The 24,447-nt window shown below is 32.3% G+C and overlaps 2 protein-coding genes across 2 annotated transcripts in view; both read right to left on the reverse strand.

The window, feature by feature from the left end:
• Positions 1-8,798: 8,798 nt before the first annotated feature.
• LOC106478127 overlaps positions 8,799-24,447 on the reverse strand; it is an 88,775-nt gene continuing 73,126 nt past the window's right edge. The window contains exon 2 of the transcript XR_002609823.1: positions 8,799-8,954. The gene's annotated coding sequence lies outside the window, so the exon portion shown is untranslated. The remainder of the gene's footprint in view (positions 8,955-24,447) is intronic.
• Positions 16,810-18,649, reverse strand: LOC106478126 (solute carrier family 35 member G1-like). Its single transcript, XM_013938639.2, has 2 exons — positions 18,555-18,649; positions 16,810-17,852 (listed from the first exon to the last, which is right to left on the reverse strand). The coding sequence occupies exon 2, from the start codon at positions 17,848-17,850 to the stop codon at positions 16,810-16,812; it is 1,041 nt and encodes a 346-aa protein (XP_013794093.1). The 5' UTR covers positions 17,851-17,852; positions 18,555-18,649.

Raw genomic sequence — 24,447 nt, forward strand, 5'->3', positions numbered from 1 at the left:
CTGCGGACATACCGCTGTGCTCCTGGGGCTCACCAACATGCAAATATTGTTTTAAATTCCTGAAGTTGTTCAAATTACATATTATTGTTTTTTATCAAACAAACAACAACTGATTTAATTTATATTATACATATGATCCATAAAGTCTTAAATTAAACTTTATATCAACTGCATAGTGTGAAATATAAAAGGAGTGAGGCATAGAAAACAGACGAATTAAAAAGAATAATGGATTTTTTATTTCATAACATGCAACATTTCGTATATATTAAAGTTTTTCTACGAGATCCAAGCAATTTAAAAGACAATTACATAAGCTTCCATATGATCTTAATAAGTAATCCTATATATGCTTCTAAAAGAATGCTGTCGTGCATGCTTATCAATCGGCAAACGTTAAAATAGCCATATAAATCGCTAAGTTGCTATTCATGCCATTTAGGTATATCTACATGTAACATTCTTCTTTTCATTATACAACATACAACTCCTGGTTTAGTTTATATTTTACATATTGTATTTAGTTTTCCTTCATAATTTCATAAGCCATAGTTTCACTGCATGCTGATGGGGTTTCTGTTTAAAACACGAGATAATTCCTTCTTGAGCTGCAGATGACCAAGAGTTATTAAATAAAATAATTCAATATGTACTTACTAGTAGCACTGAAATATGCTGTGATCAAATAGTGCTTTAGTAGCAGAACACAGTGTAATGATTTTGTCATGCACTTCTAGGTTTAACTCATTACTCTACATATTGCGAATTTCGTCACGCATTCTTTACACTACAGGACAGAAGGTCTGGCCTGATAGCTAGCTTGAGCGGACTCGAAATACAAGGTTTCATGGTGTATATCTTGCTCCTGCAAAACATGCGCTCAGCACTTTGGGGCATTTAATAAGCATTAAGTACTAAAGTGAAATCCCACCACTCGGACACACAAGTGTAGCCCAAGGGTTAACCGAGGGAGCTGTTAATTAGCTGCGTTATCTCTACTCTACCAATTTAAAATTAAGGATGGCTACTAGAGGCACTTTCGCAGGGTCCCTGAAAGTGTTCTGTTTCAAGAGTAAATAACACCAAAGTTAAGAGTAACAAATATTTAAATTTCTTGCTTTTGAAGTTCATATGTCAGTCTGTGTTGTAGCCTACAGAGTGCATAATTCTTCTCATGATTCATGACATGCGCATGACGTAACGACAGTACACATTGCAACGTTAAATATCGCTTATATGACGTCATTTTAGTGTCTACTGACGGATTGACAGACAACACACTATTGTATGGTGCGAATGGATAAAACAGGCGACCCCTTCAGGCGGACTTCGAGTCCCTTTCGGGGAAATGAACAAGTAACTCTATAGGAAATTTCATTCTATTTCTTTAATTATTAAGCATCATCATTTAATTTTTGTATAAATACGTATTATAAAAGTGTTACTCAAGATTAATATGCAAACATTCATCTAAAATAAATTATATTCTATTAAGGCGATACAAATGAATCTATATAAATATAATAGCACTGTCTGGTGTATGACCGTGTAACTACTTCGCAGGATGTGGATGGATTTTCACCAAAATGTATGGAGGTTCGTTAAGTCCATGCGGGGGTACATACAAATTTTCAGTTTTGCGGTTTTTATATGCGTTTTCACGTTTTTTGTTACTACTTCGCCCCCTATTAATAGATCTTCGCCACATTTGGTATGAAGGTTCATTGGGTCATACAAATTTGCGGTTTCACATTTTGCAGTTTTATGGACGTTTTTGGATTTTTTTTTCTTACAATCACATATAAGGGAAGGAACTTTTCATGTTCTAAGATAACCTTTCTTTAATCATGAATTTATATAACTTCCGTCCAGCCAGTTGTTTAATAAAATAAAAAAATACATATAGTTCGATTTAGCTAATTTTACATTTTGACTATCTTATACGGATTACTTTTTCAATTCTATTTTGTTCATAGATATAATTGAGACAAATAAACAATGATTTGTTAACATTGCTTAAAGTAAAGGAGAGGACGCTGTTTTTTTTATTATTTAAGGAAGCCCAATTAACACTCTTCTTAATTTCTTAAAAATATTATAATTATTTTCGATTTATTCTGAGAATATGATAGTCAACTTGGATCAATTTAGTAAGCGTAAAACATATATTAATAAGGCATGTTCGTTAACTTTTAACATATTAGCATGTCATAAGACGACAAAATAGAACAACATTGTTAACTTCACAGTCAGTTCTTTAACTTTACCGTCTTAAAATATATTTACGCATTTAGTTAAATTATATTAAAGTAAAATATAACATGCATGCAGCTTACACAATTAAGCCTTTATAGCTTTTCTTCTTAATTACTGCATTACATAGGCTGTACTGTGGCTAAGTGGTTAGCGTACCGGAGTGAGAAGCTTAGGATCTCGCGTTCGCGTCCATTTACCGTCAAAATAAAAGCACGCTCATCACATTGGAACCATGGTTGCGTTATACAGCCAGCTACCACTATTCTGTCGGACAAGAATAGCTCAAGATCTGTCAGTGACTAACTGCCTTGCTTCTGACTTATATATTTAAAATTAGGGATGTCTAGCGCAGATTAACCTCGTATAGCTTCGGACAAAATCCAACAAACAAATATTAAAATTATTCTTAATTTATCATAAATTTGATAATTAATTTCGAAATAATTTGAATGAATTTGCTTAGTTTGTATACCAGTATCGAGCAGCGATTAACAGTCTTGATCTTCACCTCTTTATATTTAAAAGCGGATCCCCTCTTATTTACATTGAGAATTTAGCATCAAATAATAATATATAGTAACCCTAAATAATCAAATACAGTAATATTAACTAACACATAACTTGAAAATTTGAAAGGAAAGTAACAATAAGTTGTCGATGGTTTTAAATTCTGGACAGTGTCACGCTATCGGGATTACACATTGAGAAATATATTACGATAAGACTCAACGAGTGAAGTTAGAACTTTTGCTTTAACCGATGCTAAAACTCCTCTTGCATGTAACCATAAAGATAACATTGTGAAATAATTTCCAGCTATTTAATAATTATCTGTAAGGAAATGTCTATGGGATTAAGTTTGTTTGTTTGTTTGTTTGTTTTAAAGCAAAGCCATATTGGGCTGTGCTGCTGTGTCCATCGCGGGGAATCTAGCCCCGGATTTTAGCGTTGAAAGAGGACTATGGGATCAAGAACTTTGTTTGGTAACTAAATGGTAACATCCGATAAAGACTTTTGGTGTTTTGATAAGCTTAATTGACAGTTGGCGTAGCTTTTTAGATGCGGATGTGCGTCTCACAAACTTTTAGCTCATAGCGCCGTCATCTCTTGACCGATTTGAGATCTAATTACAGTTTTCTGACTCAGGAGATGAAACCCTTTCAATTGATGTGTTTGACCACGCCCAAGATTGCATAGACTAATTTATCCTAATTCTACCTAATATAATTTCAATTTGAGAGTAGGCTGGTAGAGGTCCTGATGAGTATTGCTGGTGCACAAAAAATATGACTAATAAAAAGAGAAACAAATGTATCATAGATTAATTTACTCTAATATTGCCTAAACGAATTTCAAGTTCTGCAGCTATTGAAGATTCCTTCTTCTTTATTTCTGGACAGCAAATTACCTAAAACACAATAAAGTTGCTTGGCAAATACAAACTAAAATCCGTTGTGAGAGACTTACATTTATGAATACGATTTTTTTATATTAGTTTTTCGTAAAACAATATAATCTTTAATTTGTCTCTTTGTAATAAGAAACAATTATATATAAACTCATTTCCATTTTCATTTTTAATTTGATCTAATCTCACTAAGTATTCATTCTTGTTTGACTATTCTAATATAGAAAAAAAAATCTAGTCGTGATATCATCAAAAAACAAACAAAACAACTTGGAGTTCGTTGATAACGAAAAAGATTTCGTCTTGTTAAATTGTTTTCCACATTGGACCAGAACTCATTTTATATACTACCACGATTAAATACAATTTTGATAAAAAGAATTAGCACAAAGGATAACATATAAAATGTAATAGACTTAAAATAAGACCCAAAACCCGAGCGCTTTCGAATAGTTGACTCTTATTCTTCAGGAGAACAAAGAAGAATAATCAATTATTCGAAAGTGCTCGAGTTTTGGGTCTTATTTTCCTGTCGTATTTGAGAGGTTAATTCGTTGTGAGGGTCGAAAGGTCAGGGGTTGAAGATGCAGTGCTACTGATTACGATTTACGCTTTCATATATATGGAGATTTATAAAAGTGACAATTTCTTTCAATTGTACGGTTCAGAAACCCAGGAAAGATTCATAAGACAGCGGGTACTACTGACGAGTTTGCTTCCTTGTCTGGCTAGTACCTCAAAATTACCCGATTGTATAGGTTTCCAATTTGGCTATTAAGCCCAAGTACGCATAAGGAGTCATAGGTTGAATTTTCCACTTCCAATTCAACATGTATTTCTATGATTAATAACTAAATATTTTATACAGTTATTTGCTTGCTCAGAAAAACATTCTAATAGAAGTAGCTCTTTCCAGTAAGCCACAGAAGTAAGAAATTATTTAGCCTTGTTTCCAATCCTTATATTTTGGATGTTAGAGTAAAAAAGGTTGCAATATCCAGCGCACTAGAAAATAATATTTTACTGAAATATAATGGTGCATTTATAACAATAATATTGCTAGTCTAGATATTTCCAGCTTTACTTATTCTGAACGATAAGCCCCCCCCCCCCAGTGGCACAGCGGTATGTCTGCGGATTTATAACGCTAGAATCCGGGTTTTGATACACGTGGTGGGCAGAGCACAGATAGCCCATTGTGTAGCTTTGTGCTTAATTACAAATAAACACTAAACAAAATGAACGACAAAAGTTAGTCATGAAAGTAAAATCACGTATCAGTAAGATGTTCAATTTTTTTTAATAATAAAGATGGTAACTTATTAAGTTATGAAAGTAACACTTACAAACACCAAGATAAGATATTTAAAACCACGATAAATCACCAAAAATCGTTTATATTCCATTACCAAACTTGGAGCAAAAACGATTCAGTTAATTAATTTAGATTCTCAAAATATATAAAAGGAAATGCAGCATTACTACCAAATCAGTAGAATGAAAAATACTGATTTTCATTGTTTACGCAAATTGCAATCCAACATGTATGTTTTTGAAATAAAGAGTATTGTGACGGATTTATTATTCTATATTTATTTTAATATTGACATTTGTTTAAATGAAATTTTAATTAGAAATGCACATAATGTATACTGTTAAATATGTATTGCGAGACTCCCGCTTATTCTCTAAAGCTGTAGAAGATTCTCGAGTGTAAGAATCGACCATATATGTGTGTACGTAAACGCTAGTGTAGCTTTGTATTGTTAAGTAATCTGAATTTTCGAGAAACCCTCCACACGCCTATACATATAACTAATGCGATGCGCTAAAAACAGTTTGTTTGTTTGTTTTGAATTTCGCGCAAAGCTACACGAGGGCTATCTGCGCTAGCCGTCCATAATTTAGCAGTGTAAGACTAGAGGGAAGGCAGCTAGTCATCACCACCCACCGCCAACTCTTGGGCTACTCTTTTACCAACGAATAAGTGGGATTGACCGTCACATTATAACGCTCCCACGGCTGAAAGGGCGAGCATGTTTGGTGTGACGGGGATTCGAACCCGCGACCCTCAGACTGCGAGTCGAGTGCCCTAACCACCTGGCCATGCCGGGCCAATCCTAAAAACAGTATCTATTATTGGTTTCCTATAGTTGGTGTGTTATATACGTCGGAAACAAAAACTGTGATTAACGCTTATTGATCGGGAAACTTAAGATATTTGACCGGGAATGTTTATAAATTTCGAACATTGCAAACTATTTAACTTCAGTGGATTCACATCGGACATTAGTACTTTTACGAAAACAATACCTAACTTTATCTGTGGAAAAAATCGGCGAATAATAAAGAGCTAGCTAGCTCCCTATTAAGTGAATTGTACCTACGTCCACTCGAAATTAACTCGCTCATCGTGAACCCTCGATAAGACATCAAGGAAGTTCCAGACTAGAAAGAAGACTTTGCACTGCTTATAAGTTTGTGGAACTTTTATATATAAATCATTGTTTGTAGTAGCTGTTTGTAATAATTGTTATTGTAAATTGTATTACTGTTTGTATATTAAAACATATTTGTATAAAGCAAAGAAAACTGTGTCTATCAATCTTGTTGGGGCCCGGCATGGCCAGGTGCAGATTGCTAGTCGAGCTCCCTAACCTTTGGTGTGACGGGGATTCGAACCCGCGACCCCCCCCATGGCTGAAAGGGCGAGCATGAAATAGTGGGATTGACCGTCACATTATAACGTTGTATTATTTCTAGAAGTGTGCTTTGACAGAACTTTTCTCTGGGATTTGAATTTTATTACCACCCATAAAAATAATTATCAAGTTGAGACCATTTTAGTGCCCATGGCATTATCATTAATTTGCATGTAGTGTTCATTGATGAATTCAAACTTATTTATGGTTAGAACAAGTGTGGCTAAACCATTTACTTTATTTATTTCAGGGTTATTGAAAACATTTAAGGCAGTTTTAAGAGATTCTAGAACTCTGTCATGTGGAATGTTAGTGTATAGGTATGAAACGTCCATAGAACAAAGAAGGCTGTTAGGAGTAGTAAATAATTATCATCAATGCCCTGAAATGAGTAGTGTCTTTAAAATAAGAAGGAACTGTGAAGGGGATATTTTTTATGTGGTGATCAACATAAACATATACCCTTTCAGTAGGCATATTACTACTACTAGAAATGATATGGCTACCAAGGTTTTTGTGTTTATGGATTTAAGTATTCATAATTTATATATATATATATATTTGTTTGGTTTTTTGTGTGTCATTAATAGTCTTTGTAAACTCATTAGTTGGGTCATAAGTAAGTTTGTTTTTTAAAAGGGTGTGTCGCTAAATTATCGGTAAGCTTCAGTGATGTAGTCTTTTATTTTTATCAAGTAAAAAAATCGCCCCACTTTTGTCAGCAGGTTTTACAATAACCTTACCGCCATTTTTTAAGGCTTTAAGAGCAATTCGTTCTTAAATATCGAAATTAATAATAGCGTGTTTGGAGGATTTCGACTATTGTATCATGCTTTGATGGAGATTTCTTCCAGCTGTGGTTCTCTATTGATGGTAAGTATCCACGTAGATTTATATTTTAAATTGTTGTTTTTTTTCTGATTAGAAAAGGAAAGTTTTTCATGAAGAATTCACGAAGTTTCAATTTTAGGAAATAGTTCCTGTATTCAGAAATATATGTGACTTCGTTTATCTAATATACGTAGATATATATATATATATATCACTGTACAGCATCACTATCTTCGAAGTAAAAAAAAATTAAGATTCATCTTTACAAGTCTTATAGATTTGCCAAATAAATTAGTTTTAATATTAAAACGTGACCTGAGTTCTCATTTTGTGCTGAGTAAAGGTTTTGCTTCTTTTGAGATTGGTTCTTGGTATTGATATTCTCGTGAACGTATCAAGGCAGTAAGTAATCTAGAAGTAGAAATTCAGGACAACAGTATTATAGTAGCCTCAACTGATAAGTAATGACACTGGCAGAGCGCATGTTATGATAAAAATAGAATTTGTAGTAAAGTTGTCAGTCATTATGCATATGAATTCTTATCAGTTGATTCAGCATTTTGCATGCCTATATTAGCCTTAGCAAAATATAAGTATAATGCGTCACTAACAGTGCGATCACATCCACATTTCTGTGTATTGAAAATGATTCTTAAGGGCTTATCAAAATAAAAAGGAACAAAACATGACTGAACCTACGTATTGGAGTTGATAGTTGTTGAACTTTCAAATAAACTCATTGTCTATTCGACCACTCTTCATGGTTTAGATGGCGTAGCCTTGTATAATCATTATATAGGTTGCTCTCAAATTTTTTCCGGCACATCTGAAACATACGACAAATTAGAAATACTTATCTCATCATATGATATTTTCTTCATTGGTTTAATTCCAGTTTAACTCAAAATACCTAAAGCATTGTTGCATCCTATTCGTGGCTGTAATAAGCACTTTGTGGGCTGTAGCTCATTTGCGTAATTCAGCTGCATGAAGCTCCCAATATACAATAGTTTTACTGGTCTGCAACTCCAAACCCTTGTTAAAGTCATGGATGATTGATTTAATATCAGATACTTAGTTTTCATTTCATTACATGTATCGAAGTTCTCACGGACTGAGAAGTGACTGAATTTTTGGCAGCCAAACTAATATTCGCCACTAGCACATATCGTCAACACGTTACACCTATCATAAATTTAGGTATGAGGAGGTTGGTGAAAATTTGTTGGATACTCACACTACTATTGCTGAATCTAATATCCTTTCCTCTTTGAAACTTCTTAAGCTCCTTTTTGTGGCATATTGACTCCAACAAGTCGACTAAAACAATTGCTAATTTTTCCAGACTCTATGCAGCAGTGCATCATGGAACATACATGCACATTACTGAAAATGGACTCCTTATAAGATGGCAATGTGCTGTCTAAAGACGTTTGATAATATAGTGTGCATAGCTACACTGCAGGCATGCAAAACCTAAAACATTTACACATTTAAACCCACGTATTTAAAATTATTAGATGAGATAAAGTACTTAACCAAGAGGCACACTGAGAAGCAGAAGTTTTATTCAAGAAAGTTTGGACATGGTACAGAGTGTTTTAAAAACAGTAATAAAAGGTGTTTATTATGCTTCCACCTTTCTCAGTCAGAATATCAAGCCTTCCATAAATGAAGCTACTGTAAGAACTTCCTGTTTTGGATGATGTTAATCGATTCTCTCCGTATTCAAATCATCAACTTTGTGTAGTTGAACTCTGGGAAATGAAACCAATGGCAATTTTTAAGAAAAGTGATTTAGTTATCCAGTATGATATAGTTTGAAACAGATTAACAATATCCCAACTTTTCTGAATTAAAGTTTATGATTTACAATGTGCTTCCAATGATTTTGTATTCACCTTCAGCATGTAGTTCTTAAGATCTTATCATTTTGAATTTGGAGTTTTCTTTTTTAACATAACCAACAATAAGACATAATTACTAAAATTACTGCAAGAGAAAATTACAAAAAACACTCTGAATGTAATAATATTAAAACAATAAAACCGTAAGTTGCAATGTAACCTTAAAATTGAAATGTGATTCAGTAACGACGTAAAACAGCACAGGAGAAAAATACACAAATCTCATTAACAATGCATAACACTAAAATTACAGCTGTATATAAACAGCAAACAATAAAATTAAACTTAACTTTGTACCTAAATTCAAACTATATATATATTCATAAGAAAACTTTCGTCAAAAAACGTTTTTATATATCAATACAATGTCACAAATGATAACACAATGAAGGTTTGGGCTCTGAATGATGGAATGGACGTTTAGATCGTTGAAGACCCTTTCAGGCGTATACACAATTGCCTGAGAGAGGAGAAAATGACATTCATTTGGGTAATTTCATAAAATGTTATTGGTAAAGATTTGAGGTAAAGCTTAGTACTTTCATGTTAAAAGGAAACCAGTAATTGCCCAACTTCATCATTTAACAATCGCATCACCCCTTCTTCAAAATATTTTTGGTAGCATATCTCTGTTTCGGGTTTCGTTGTTGAAATACAGGAAGTACATGAAGCCACTGGAATCTGCATTGACTACGGGCTAATGTAGCTTTTTTTCGTCATTGCTCCATATGTAGTAATTGTAAGTATCACTGAAACACGTGAATTCGAAATGATCATTCAGAACAAAAGAAGTTCAAACTATCTGTTTAGGCGTTATTTCAAGCATATTACCCTCCTTCTTACTGCTTATTTTTGAGAAGGAGTGAAGTAACCAGTATATATCGATGATGATTAATTACTTCACCAAGTGATCAAAAGCTTATATATTTCCATATTCTATTCATCAGGAAATAGCTGATCCACAGTCTACGTGCTTTATCACAAAGGTTACAGTGCCTACTGTGATTAACATAGAACAAGACAGCGGTACTGGTGGATTCCTGTTGGTTTTCTTAGATACACTGAATTTTTAAACATAATTGTAGTAACCGCTCTAAAGAGGGTCAGAGGAAAATGTATTATGAAATGTAAGTTCAAAATTGCAATGTAATAAAATAATTTGTACAAGACATATTCATCCAGATGTACGTACAGAATTAAACGGAGTCACAATTCTGATGAGAATAAGTGTTTTCGAGAATGATAATCAGATTTGGTCACGGTTAATTTTCCCAGAAAGCATTGTCACCTATGTTATCTTGTTATAGCCACTTAGAAAAGCAGAAAACGTAGGGATTGACACATTAATATCTCTATATGTTTGATGTAGACAGAAAATATTAATGTAAATCGCAAGAAATGTTCAAGCAACGTCAACAATAAAAAGGCCTAGAAATGGCAAGGGGTATGGGGGGATGACCCTTGACAGTATATGACAGGGTCATGAATAAGGCCAACACAGTTTCAAGCCAGTTACATTTATGAAAACTTCATTCTCTGTGAAAACTTGTGTGCCAAGATGTTTTTGAAAATCTTTTGAATATGTAAATATTCACCTTTTTAACCTAACAGAACAAGATATACGCATTATTTCCACAAATTACAAATGCAAAATTCTCTTTTCTTGACCTTCAAGCCATCCTGGTGTTCATCCAGTCCACAGAATCTTAGTGTACCTGCCTTCTTTTTGGGAATCACTACTAGTGAAGACCAAGCCTACTACCTGAAGGTTCTATTTTTTTATCCTTCCGCATCTATTTAATCTATCTCGGAAATGGCTAAGTACATGGTGCTTCAGGGTAGTTTGCACTGCGGTTGTTTTATAGGATGTGCAATTTTGGGTCTATGTGGTGTACGTTTCTGATGTCCAACCAAAGTTACCTCAGATATACTGGCAGCTGTGCACTTCCTTTAAGATATGTTGGAGCTGAATCAACTCTATCTGTACATCTAGTTTCGTTTACTTCTTCTTCATTTATCATGATGATTAACGATTTAGTGAAATGCTTCACGTTAAGATTTTATTCGTAAAGAACACACTCGAACCAAGAATTAAAGAAGTGCAATCAAGGAAAAGTTCAGCAAACGTCCATCACAAAGAGTTGGCTGGCTCGATTACCGTAAGTTTTTTGTATTGTTAACTGGAAACTATCGAATTGTGTACTTAGGCTATTTTGTTTTAGAATTTTTGCCCGAGAAGGGGGATAGCAATATTACTTTTTTTAGCACATAAGTTAACTGAAATATCAACAAGTTTGAGTTCGTTACTATAGCTGTTATTGTCATATACTTATTGGAAAATAAAGCTAAACGATTCATGTGTGAATAAAGAAATATTTGGAGAATATATTTCTGCAGTTGTCAATGTTACTACTTGGACCTTTTATATGTCATGCAAATCTTCAAACTGAATTCACTTGGCTAAAATTAGAAAATTATATAAATAAGAGGAATTTTCTTTTTTGTTGTTGTACATGAAGTTTCTTTTGATTTTAGCCCCCCCCCCCATTGGCACAGCGGTATGCCTGTGGACTTAACAACGCTAGAAACCGGGTTTCAGTACCCGTAGTTGGCAGAGCACAAATAACCAATTGTGTAGCTTTGTGTTTAATTACAAACAAATGACAAATTACAAAATTACTTTAGATTTTCTTAAAATGCAAACATTCTATATTTTACGTATTTTATACCCATACATAATTTAGTTTAAGGTTATTATAGTATACTAAAGACCACGAGGTAGTATCTAAATCAGGAATTACATACAACTTAGTTGTTTTTCACATATCTTCATTCACAAGTTTTATGTATCAAGTGAACATTTTTAGAATCTGTAAACATACAGGAAACAAATTTGTTTATTTCTACACTGAAATAATATGTTTCTTTATTGTTTCAATTTAATCGGTAAGGCACTTAGCTAACAAATTCTAGCTTTTCTACTACTAAATTTAATTCGGCAACTCAAATTTTAAACAGTTTGCTCTAAGAAGCTACAGAGTTTTAATTTACCTTTTTTTTTAAAACTTCCTCCGGCTTGATTAACTCCTTAGATCAATTTTTAACAAAACCCTCAGAAAAACATCTTAATATTTGCTTTCAATGGAGACTGAATAGTTTTGCCCAACAAGTTTTATTTAACGTTTTTAGAAAAAAATTCCTTAACTTTATCCTATTAGCTATAAGTTCAGATGCTACTAATTTCGAAGGTTGATTTAAATTTTTTCAGTTCTATGACTTTCTTGCCTCAACCTTATACCTGACATCTCAGGCAAAACAAACTGAAATAACTTTGGATAACGTTTTCTGTGTCAAGGGAACATTTTTAGAAAATGTTGCAATTCAGAAAATATATTTATTTATTTATACGCTCAACAATTTATTAATTTGTTGTTTCAATTTATTCTTTTTTTTTAATTGGTATTTCGTTGTGCACTGATAACTTTCATCACAGAGTAGTTGTAGATTTTAGCTTATAAACATTATTCTCAATTATTAAGTTGATTAGATATATTTAACTAACTGTAAACATGTTTTTTTTTGTCCATTTCTACGATACCTTGTTTAGTTTATATCATTTTCAATAAACTTTATTATTCCTAGCCGACAGCGGGGGTATTGTTTTCCACTTCTCTCTCTGTCTATGAACCATATAAACCGAAAAGTTTTCATCTAAGTTTTGTCAACTTTGCAACAAAAATCAAATTTCCTCAAAAGACCACTTTCTTAACCTCTGGTAAATGTAGGTCATAGGTCAAGGTCACATTCAAAAACAACCACATAACAAAACAAGTTTTTATCTGATTTTGATCAAATTTGGTAGATAAGCTGATTTGTCCCCAAGGACCAACTAAATAACTTTTGTGAAAGTAACTCAAAGGTCAAGGTCACCCAAAAGTTTTCATTTGATATTTAACAACTTTGATACACAGGATGATTGTCCCACGAGTACAAAGTGATTAATTCTTGGTAAATGTTGCTCAAACATCAATGTTAATCACTTTTGCTATAATAGTAGCAAACGATCAAAACTCGACAACAAACTGAGATAGAACGAAGGTCTTGGCATCTAGATCTACATCTTTGAGAATGAGGAATTATTCGTTATATATTTTAGCTTGATTATTGCAAAAGTCAAAAACATTCCGGGGCAAAGGTTGCTATCTCTGAGTATCTTTATAGTCGTTTCATGTTATCCTGCCATGAGAGTCTTTTCTTTATTTTTCCTTTGTGGAAATGGATATTATAACCTACCTTTACTTGCCAAATTTGTGATGGGGATTTTTAGAAAGTATCCATACTTTATTTCTTTAATGTACTTTGCTAACATATTCAAGCTTTTCTACCACTAAATGTAATTCAATAAATTAAATTTTAAACATTTTACCTAAAAACCTGCAGAGTTACTAATTTATATTTTCGAAGCTTTATCCTCTTTAATTGTTTCTTAAGGTTAATTTGTTCTTAACAAGACCTACTGAAAAACGCCTTAATTTTTGGTTCCAATGGAGATTGAATAGTTTTGGCCAACAAATTGTATTTGAATATTCTTTTAAACAAATTATTTATTTAATTAACTATAAGTTTTTTATAATTGTTAAAATTTCAACTACTACAAACTTCGAAGGTTGACTTTGATGTCTAATTTCTATGGTTTTCTTGTCTCGACCTTGTGTCTGATGTTGCAGGCAAAACGATTTGAAGGAACTTTGCAAAATCTAAATTCTTATTTGAAAATTCTTAAAATATGAAAACGTGAATTAAAAACTCCGCTTTCTATTAAAATTCGAGAGCACGTTTTAGATGTTATCACATAAATTTTGAGTTTGAACAACACACACACACATATAAATTTAGTTCGGTTTATTTTGACTTTCGGGCACAACTACTGGGGGGGGCCATCTGCGCTAGTCATCTCTAATTTTGTAGTGATAGATTAGAGGGAAGGCAGCTAGTCAACACTACCCACCGCCACATCTTGAGCTACTCTTTTACCAACAGAAAGGATATCAAGTTTTCTTTAGCATGATAGCAACTGTAATATCTTAAGCTATCCTTCGAGAAATGATGACATGGTGCTGTTTATGAGCTTATTTCGAGAAATGATGGCATAGTGCTGCTTAATGAGCTTATTTCGAGAAATGATTACATAGTGCTGCTTTATGAGCGTATTTCGATAAGTGATGACATAGTACTGCTTTATGAGCTTATTTCGATAAGTGATGACATAGTACTGCTTTATGAGCTTATTTCGATAAATCCAGTGAGATCGGGGGCAATATTCTAAAAAAAAAGTAAAGGTACTCAGCTGGGGGAAGTGGACCTGTTTTTGAAAAGGAAAAAAATGTATAAATATAAACATAAAAAACGAAAAAGCAACTCAAATAAGTTCCGGTACTCAGTACCGGTGAGTACCGGCAGAATTTCACCCCTGAGTGAGATAATGTATTATTCTTAGTTAAAGAATACACCAAACAAAAGTTTGAGTTTGACAAAAGAGTGTAAACACATGTTGCAATAAAGCCATAGATATAGATAACCTATACCCTATTTTTTGTTTATGTATGTGATAACCCCGATAATTTTTTATATTACCCTACAAAGACTGATAGTATTATTGTATGATTTTTTACTGTAACATTTCGACTGTTTAGTATAAACTTTATCTAATATTATTATTATTAACCTTTTAATTGTACTTTATAACATAATTATATTTATGTGTCCTTTATATGCAACCATTTTGTTCTACAAAAATGATTTTAAACCAGTAGAGAACCGCAAAATACTTTCGGTCACATTAGTGTCTTTATTACAACAGTATTTCTTTAAATACAGGACTTGTAGAATAATACAAAATAATTTTAATCACAGTCACATAAATCTGTGAGTCCACTTGTCGTAGGCCTAGCATTAGTTAAGCCTTTATTAAGTAGGGCCTATATTCGATAAAGGGATAAATTAACACTGTAACTTGTGTACGTTTTTTGCTTTTGTTTGGTTAGGGTTAAATTTTAACGTACTTAATACTACCAGTAAATAAACTTATAATGTTATTATACGACCCAACGTTAGACCTATTTAAAAATTTGATAAGCTTTTAATATGCTGTTGTACAAAATGTGTACTAAAGTAAACTTACATCCGTCTTTTCTATACATCTGTTGAAATGAAGTGCGCGCGCATTTTCAGGACAGACAAAAATTGAGTAATATTTTACTAGATTTTCAAGTACGTTAAGAAGATGCCGTTGGATTACGCTCTCGTTCACATAGATTTCTAAAATTGACGTAATTATCGTGTTACTTGATCAATTACTTATATCAAAAATTAAAAAAAAACAGTCCAAGTAATAATAAATAAATATGTAAGAAAAACACGATTTCGAATTTTCTTATTTACTTCGAATTTAAAATACAAAAAATAAACAGCACTTTCGTAACGTCATTCGACTACTCCCCAGATTAAATCCGCAAAATAATTAATAGTAAACCAAAAAATTAAATAAAATACTTAAAAAATAAATTAACTATTGATTGGATCAAAGTCTGGCTATAATAACATAAAACACAAAATTCTCAAATTAAACCTTGTTTAACTGATAATCGAATTTTGTGATAAAAACTGTTGTATATTCGAGTCTCATTTCTAAATTATCATATTCCTAAAATGGAAAGCATGAAAAATACAGTTCTCTTAATTCATCATAATATTTTGAGATACAAATATAAAAATGAAAAAATTGTCATATTATAAATTAAAATGTATACCAGAGTCAAAACGTTTATGTTGTATAATTATATCTATATACACGTAAATGTTGATGGAGGTATTTATTTATTCTTTTGAAATAACCATTAACTACTTCGTGTCTCTTATTTATATAATACTGAAATATACACACACACATCTACCGTCATAAGCATACACGCATGTGTATATAAAACATCAAGCATAAATATTGAAATAAAGATATAATTATTGATATACTTTAAAAATTAAAAAAAGTGTAACTAAAATAAATATCAATTCACACACCATTAACATGAAAATCATGATTTTTCAGAGATATAACAAAAACAAATTGAGCTATATTAAATTTCATGTACATCACAAGATTAAACGCATTAACAAAGGTAAGCTTATTTGAGTAAATTAATATATTTTTTCAATCATGTACTTGTAATAATCTCGAAATCCTCACTTAGAAATGCTAATCCCAAATGTATTTCACTCTTACGCAAGAGACAATATTCGAAGATAGTAGGCTTATTATCTATCATAAACGCTAGAAATAATGGTATGTGTGTCCTTATATATATATGTATGTTTCTTGTTAAGGATCATTTTAAATATTTGTCTTTAATTCAATTAGTGCTGAAATTTAGCGAGTATTTCGCCTTAGACTGGTGCATGTAAACAAAGAAAAACTTGCCACTTGCCCAGTATGTTTATTTAAGAGGTAAAACTATAGTAAAGCTATGAAATTAATCTGTTTAATCTTGCTATCGTATATGTGTGTTCGTCTATATGGGTTCAAAAGTAATTGCCAGTTGTACCACAAAATAAAGTACGTTGTAAACATGAAGTAGAGAACTGGCGAGAATTTTGAAGTGTAAAATATTTCTTTTAAATAACGAAAGTTTTAATTTTATTTTATAGTAAGTTACATATTTCTTCTATGATATAATTTATCTTTTTTCCATTGTCTCCATCCAAAAAGCCCGATACCAGAGCACACAAGAATTCCTCCAACTGTACTAGTCCACTCTACTTTTTCCTCTAGTATTGATGCTTGAAATATAAATGCCATAAACACTTCAGAACTTCTGGCAACAGAGACTGGCCCTTCATTCTCCGTTTTTAGGGCAAATATTTGAGAAATTTGTGCACCTACAACTGCAAAACCTAACAAAACAAGTAGCCAGCCGTCTCTTTCACATCCGGGAATTGACCAACTGTCGCTAAGTGTTAATAAGATGGGGTTAACAATAACTACTAATACAGAAAAAACAAGTGTAATAGAAGAATAATGACTCCGCTGAAGTTTTCGCATGAAGAGATATACCAAAGCAAAAGACAAGCATCCTCCGAAAGCAAGGCTAATACCAATGATTCTATTACTGCTGGACACGTTTTCTTGGTCACTGTCAAAGAGGAATGGCGGCTTAGATATAAATATTACGCCGGATATAGTAGTGATCACAGTTATAATAAAAAACAAATTACACGTTTCTTTCAATAACATGCATGCAAAGATAGCAACAAAAATCGGTGCACTGAATACAATGGTTGTGGCATCAGCCAAAGGAATCAGTCGATAGGAATAGTAGACGAGGTTAGCACAAACTACACCACTGATACCTCGCATCAGAAGAAAGAAACGCTCACCAGATGCCCCCAAAATAGACCGACGGGATTGTATATTGATACTAATAAATATAACAGTTTGTATTATAGCTCCAAAGAAAACTATTTCCAAGGGGTTCATGGAAGGTATAAGTTTTACAGTTAATGACCCAATAGAGAAAAAGAGACCCGACAGTGCTGCACAAATAATTCCCGGTCCAGGTAGTCGCTTGAATCTTTCCAACCAGCCTTTTTGTGGTTGTGTGGCCAGCAGTGGGGTTGATTCAGATGCAATGGAAGAGATGTTCTGTGTGTCATTCTCCTGTTCTCTTCTTCTGGGCAGCCGTGGCGCAACCATTGCTGAAGTGCACCAAAAGAGTCAATAAGATGAAATATTTGAAACTCTCAGAGAATGCTACACTAAGATTTGTAGGTACAGTTAAAGTTAAACCAACAATTATTTTTCAAATTTATAAATGGCTCGGAACATTATGAAACTCTACTTATACAGTTATTTTCTTTAAATAAATCACAATTTTATGTATGTCTATGGAAGCCGGACAGGTATAATTTCATTTAATGTTCTGCACAAATAAGATTTAACCGTGTTTTTTTTTCACATTAATTACAGCTAAAGCTAATCCGACTTGTTGTAAGAGCCTTTTTGATTGTAAAGCAGAAGATTTCTAGTTCTACGAGAGATTGAAAAGACAAGAAACCGTTTCGCGTACATAAATTACCAGCCATATTGCATTATAAAATGATTTCATGCAGTATATCAACACCCATACATATTAAGAGTACATCAATCATTCTGTAGACATAAATTAACAACTCTGTATTATGATAAAAGGATTTTGCTCAGTACATTAACATCCATACGTATTAAGAGTACACAAACCATTCCGCATACATAACTTAACATCTCTATTTATGATAAGAGGATTTCATGCAGTACATCAACATCCATAGATATTAAAAGTACACCAACAAAAAATGAGACTGCAACTAATATTTCAGTTGAGAAATCGTAAAGCGAATGTTATGTTATTTAATACTTACTGTAAACTGAATAATCTTCTCTTTATATTCTTCTCAGTTGAGCGAAACAGCAAAATAAAGCGACACCACTTACATCACAAGCAAGCATTGCATTAAACAACTGGGCAGTATTTTCGGTCAGTAATTGTTCATCAGCTTATCATTTGGTATCATATAGTGCATGATAAACATAGCACGTGTTACAATATAAATATAATTTCTAAAATTAGTTATTAATCAGAATGTAAAGAAACATCTGTCAGGTGACTGTGATGCGATAAGAAAATCCAGCAACCGACATAGCTGTTGTAATGATAGCAGTAAACAGGTACATGCCGTCATGAAAAGAATAAATTGTATATCATTTATATAAAGATTTAAAGGAGAAAAGTTTAGCTAGACACATGCCATAGTTTGTGTATTAATTTGTGGTTTATTAAATTTAGTTATAGTTTTCTTTCTTATTAGCATATAAGTTTATTCTGTGTTTTATGTAGATTGGAACTGTCTAAATAACGGCTAATGACGATATTTTTATGCAGTATTTAAAGCGTTTCAGCTGTAATTTTAGCTTTATCAGAAAAAAAAGTCAAATGATAATATTTCTTATTAAATTACTATGTTTTGGAAATAGAAATTTAACCAATATTAAAATATAACATGTAATAATACACCTCATAAAATTATAGAATAAGCCTGTGTACCTTGTAAACGAGCATGTGTTACGTATTAGAATTTCAAATGGTCTGAAACCGAGTTAACTGATAATTTAAATTTAGTTATTTAATTGTACTTTGGATTTAGCAGTTAAGTAAAAGCCGATATATATAGTCAGTTTATGATATTTGCCAACAAAATTGATACACACAGTTTTCTTTTATACAAATATATTTTAATATACAAACAATAATACAATTTAAAATAACAGTTATTACATAGTTATAACTATGATTTATATACAAAATTTTCACAAACTTATAAGCAATATAAAGTCTTCTTTCTAGTCTGGAACTTCTTCGATATCGAGGGTTCACGATGAGCGATTTAATTACGAGTTGACGTAGGAATAATTCACTTAACAGGGAGCTAGCTAGCTTTGTCCTTCGTTATTCAACAGTCACACACGCCGAGTTTTCCACCGTTGAAGTTAGGTAATGTTTTCGTAAAAGTACTGATGTCGGATGAGAATCCACTGAACTTAAATGATTTGTAATGTTCGAACTTTGTAAAGATTCCTGGTCAAATATCTGAAGTTTTCCGATGGATAAGCGTTATAAAAATCACAGTTATAGCTTCCGAAGTTTATAGCACACTGACTATAGCAAACTAACAATAGATACTCTTATTTTTGGCGCGTCGCGTTGGTTATATCTATAGGCGTGTGGGAGCTTTCTCGAATTTTCAGTTTTACCTAACAATACTGATGCTAACACAAGCGGTTACGTACACACATATATTGTTGCTTCTTACTCTCGAGAATCTTCTATAACTTTGTGGAAAAGGCGGGAGTTTCGCAATACATATTTAGCACTATAAGTTATGCATGTTTTTAAATATAAGCTTAATCTAAACAAATGTTGAAATTAAAATAAATATATATAATTATAAATTTGTCACATAAGGGAATAATGGCCATGGTTTTTCCTGAACTGCTATGAAAACACTTTAGATAAAAAGTTGCTACAAATTTATTCACGCTATTTGTTACTTAAGTAACATTGCATTTATAGAACATAATATCATGGAAATAGAATACATAGATTAAAGGTAAATGTACAATTGTAGTTTCAACCTTAATGCTAACATAATAAAAAAAATAGAAGAACTTTGGAAAACGCAACTCTATGACTTTCACAGAAATATTTTATTAAAAAATAATTTAATATTGCATTTATTTTGCATGACTATAATAATATAGAAAGTTTGTAGTAAAGAATTTTGAAAATTCTATGGGCAAGGTTAAAGTATAACTGATGAGAAAGAACGAAGGCATAGTTATATTTAAAATTAGTATTTTCACCTTCTGAATTTGTAATTTGTATTTACAACAAAGCTACTGAGGCCATCTGCTCCCGCTTCCAATTTCGAGCTACTGAACGGAATGAGCACATTGAAACACAAGCTCGTAGTATCGAATTTATTTGGATTTTTCAGAAGTATGTAATTATGCTAAACGGAGAAGCAAGCAAAGTAGAAACATAATAATGTGTTTTTTAAACTTTTGAATATTTTGAATGTTCACCATTTCGGTTTTAAGTGAAACTAAAAAACAGATATGAAATTTAGTCGTTTACATATATCCAAGAAATTAAAATGATAGAGAAGCATGCAGCTTTGCTGCGTTTTAATAGGAGTCACGGAAATACAATTTTTCTTCATAAAACCTGTAATTTAAATTTCAGTCGGATACAAAAGACGTCAATTTTTTTACATAAAAATATGATTAATTCATACAAATTTGGAAAATATAGTCACTACAAATTTTTGTTGTTTTTGCAAGTATGTATATATAAATTGTGAATACATGTATGGGAATGTAGATGTACTTTTGTGCACAGTTCATTAGTTTTAACAATCACAGGGTTGCAGCGTTAAGTCACCCGGTGGGTCAACGGTAAGTTTAAAGACTTACAGAGCTAAAATCCGGGGTTCGATTCCCAGTGGTGGAAAAGCGCAGATAGCCTACTGTGTAGCTTTATGATGAAACAAACAGTTAAACAGTTGCAGCTTTAATGGAACGGAATGGAGTGGTAGCTATAGGGAGCAATTCAAAATAAGAGCAGTTGAAATATTCAAGATTTCATAATTTAAAAACTTACAGAAATGTTGAAAAATATACCAAAAGGATAAATAAATTGTTCAATTAAGCATTACGTTCAAAATATTGTCATATTAGACGTCAATTGTAAAGGGGTATTGCGTATATTTTGTGTAATGAATTTTATCTCTAATGAATTTCAACAGATAAATTAAATTTCACTTATTTTACCACTATCATGATTTTAAAAGTACTTGTAAAAAAAAAAAACATTTGCAGCTAATATTTATAAAATATTTAAAAACATTTGTGAAAAAGTTTTATTCAATTACATGAAGCAAAATACTAATACTGCGTATTTCCGACTTCATTGACACTTTATACTAAACCTTTTTTGAAAACTTTATCCTTCGATGGGATCGAACTCCAATTTTTAGCGTTGAAAAGCTCGTAAACTTACCTTTGTCAGACACTCAAAGATTCAGCTGAAAGTATGAAGCAACTGGAACCCTGGAGCCTCCGATTCACAATCAGACACGCTTACCAGTACAAAATTGAACCCAAAACCAACTTGAACTTTATTTCATATTAAATTCAAAATTGATACCGACAACGATAGCATAGTTAATAAAAGGCATACACCTGTTGTTTAGTGTTATAAATAATTATATTTTATGTAGCATAGGACACACTCATCTGAAAGACAAGTTTTTTAATTAACATAAAAAAAGAAAAGCAGTCTGTATAATATTATCAATTCAGCAAAAAAATCAGAACAACATATTATTTGCACATAACGTCAGGAGGTACATTTCTAAATCTTGGAGAAAATATTTCTTTATCTGTTATCAGAAAAGAATTCCAATAACCTGAACGGAAAACAGATTTTCCTTCATATGGGTAAATGACAAATGACCATTGCAAGCACGTTGATCAGTTATGTAGTCATTGTACCGGAAGTGACACACCACGTGTTTCTAAGAATAAGACCTTAAATGTGAAATAGCAATGGGTGTGTATGTGTAAGTGATGGGAAACAAAAATAAAAAGTGGATTTGAAACACCTTGTTAGAATCGTACAAGAGCTAATGTCAAGAACAATTGGGAAATTTATCAAAAATGCACTTAATGATGTAGGAACTGCAAGAGAGTGAAATATTAGTAAAGCATTTAAAACAAATGAGAACCATGTCATTGATGTAATGGTCGAGCTGCTTAAATTGTAGGGTAACAGGAAGGTATTTTTTAGTCTTGATAGAAAATTTTTGGTTATTAAACTGTTCTTTAAGGATAGTCTGGGTTTGCCCAATACACTGGTGATTGTATGTTTTGTGCTTTATAAGATATATCGAGTTTTTAAGATGACAAGATATTATTTTTTTTATACTATAGTGGTTTATTTCTTGTTGGCCAGAACACGTACTGATAGTTTTACAAACTTACAAGTCTGGTATTGAACTTTGTGACAAGAGGAGCAGCCATTCTGTGGCGTGTATAATTGACTTTCGCGTGAACAAATATATTTTCAAGACTTTTGTTTTTCTTAAGGAAACAGCAGATATTTAGACATTTACAGAGCTGAGAGGACGGAAATGTTTTTAAAGGAATGTTAAAGCATATTTTTAATGTTTTGGATAATTTGTGATACCCAGATATACTTTGTTAGATTGCTTGAGCCAGACTGATTGAAGGTAACAAAAAATACATTTTGTCAGCTTTTTCAATTAGTTTTGCTATTCCAAAAACTTTTTAACCTCTTTCTTTCATGGTTATATTTTCATTTTAGTGTATATGTGTTTTGCAACCATCACTGTTAGTGTAGATCTTTTTCATGCAAAGGGCTTCTCTATAAGTAACTTTGGATTTGATGTGGACTGGATGACAGTTTTGGTAATGGAACTACTGTGGCCTGCCTCTGGTTTTTTGAACAAGTCAGTATGTAATAGTCATATTTTAAGAATGCAGTGACAGTAAAAAAACATGTTTGTATAGGAGAATATTCAAGTATGAATTTTGCTCATTGGTGAAAGATTTTGCATATGACAGTCACTGAGAGACTGGGTGTCAGCAGTCCAAATGCAAAATATATAATCAGTTAGTGTGATTTATCTAAAATATTTGTTACTGCACTCACTTTCCATACTTAGTGTGATTTATCTAAAATATTTGTTACTGCACTCACTTTCCATAGTTAGTGTGATTTGCTACACTGTCTGATAATCGCTAAACTTCTCAGCTACACTGTCTGATAACCTCTAAACTTCTTAGCTACACTGTCTGATAACCTCTAAACTTCTTAGCTACAGTGTCTGATAATCTCTAAAATTCTTAGCTACACTGTCTGATAACCTCTAAAATTCTTAGCTACACTGTCTAATAACCTCTAAAATTCTTTCCCTACGAAAGAACACAAATATATGTATATAAACAGAAGTTTCATCATGTTGCAGCTCAGTTGGACAAAGTTCCCTATCATCAATCTAGCCCAACTGATGTAAACTAATATAGCCTGAAACTACAGCATTCAACCGGTCCTGGTATGGATAATGTTTCATACTTAAGTTGTTTTCTTAATATAAAAAGCTCCTATAAAAACAACAACAACAACAACAAAAAATATCTACTAAGTGTGAAAACAGCTCAAACCAAGAGAAGTAATGAAACATTTGAAAGAAACAAATACCTGATATAATACTTAATTAAAAGGAAATGGGTCCCATAAGCTAGATACCTGTAAATTTCAGCTAATGAATGATAGTGTTAATAATGTTCAGCGTCCTTCCGTTGCTGAAAACTCATGATAATACTAGCGCTGATATATCTCGTTATGTAAGGAATGTAACTAAGAACTTCTGATGGAGAGTCCTTCATTCCACATATAGGTCAGACCTAGCACTCTGTGACTTGTATCATTTCCGGCCGTCTTAAGAATGGTCTTCTTGGAAAACACATTTTGTCGGTTGACTGAGGAAATGCATAATACATAACGATTATTGTTGGTGTGTATTTGTTAGTTGTAATCTGACACGACCGGTTTACTGTTAAGGAAATGAGAACTTTATATTCTGAATACTCTCGTGGACATAGCAATATATCTAAGATAGCTCATTATATAGCTTTGCATTAAGATAATAGCAACAGCTTTGCGTCAAATAA

This window comes from Limulus polyphemus, unplaced genomic scaffold, assembly GCF_000517525.1.
Source record: "Limulus polyphemus unplaced genomic scaffold, Limulus_polyphemus-2.1.2 Scaffold182, whole genome shotgun sequence".
Taxonomy (NCBI): Eukaryota; Metazoa; Arthropoda; class Merostomata; order Xiphosura; family Limulidae; genus Limulus; species Limulus polyphemus.

Coding starts and splice junctions, on each gene's coding strand:
- LOC106478126 (XM_013938639.2), bottom strand. CDS start 17,850: ATGGTTGCGCCACGGCTGCCCAGAAGAAGAGAACAGGAGAATGACACA.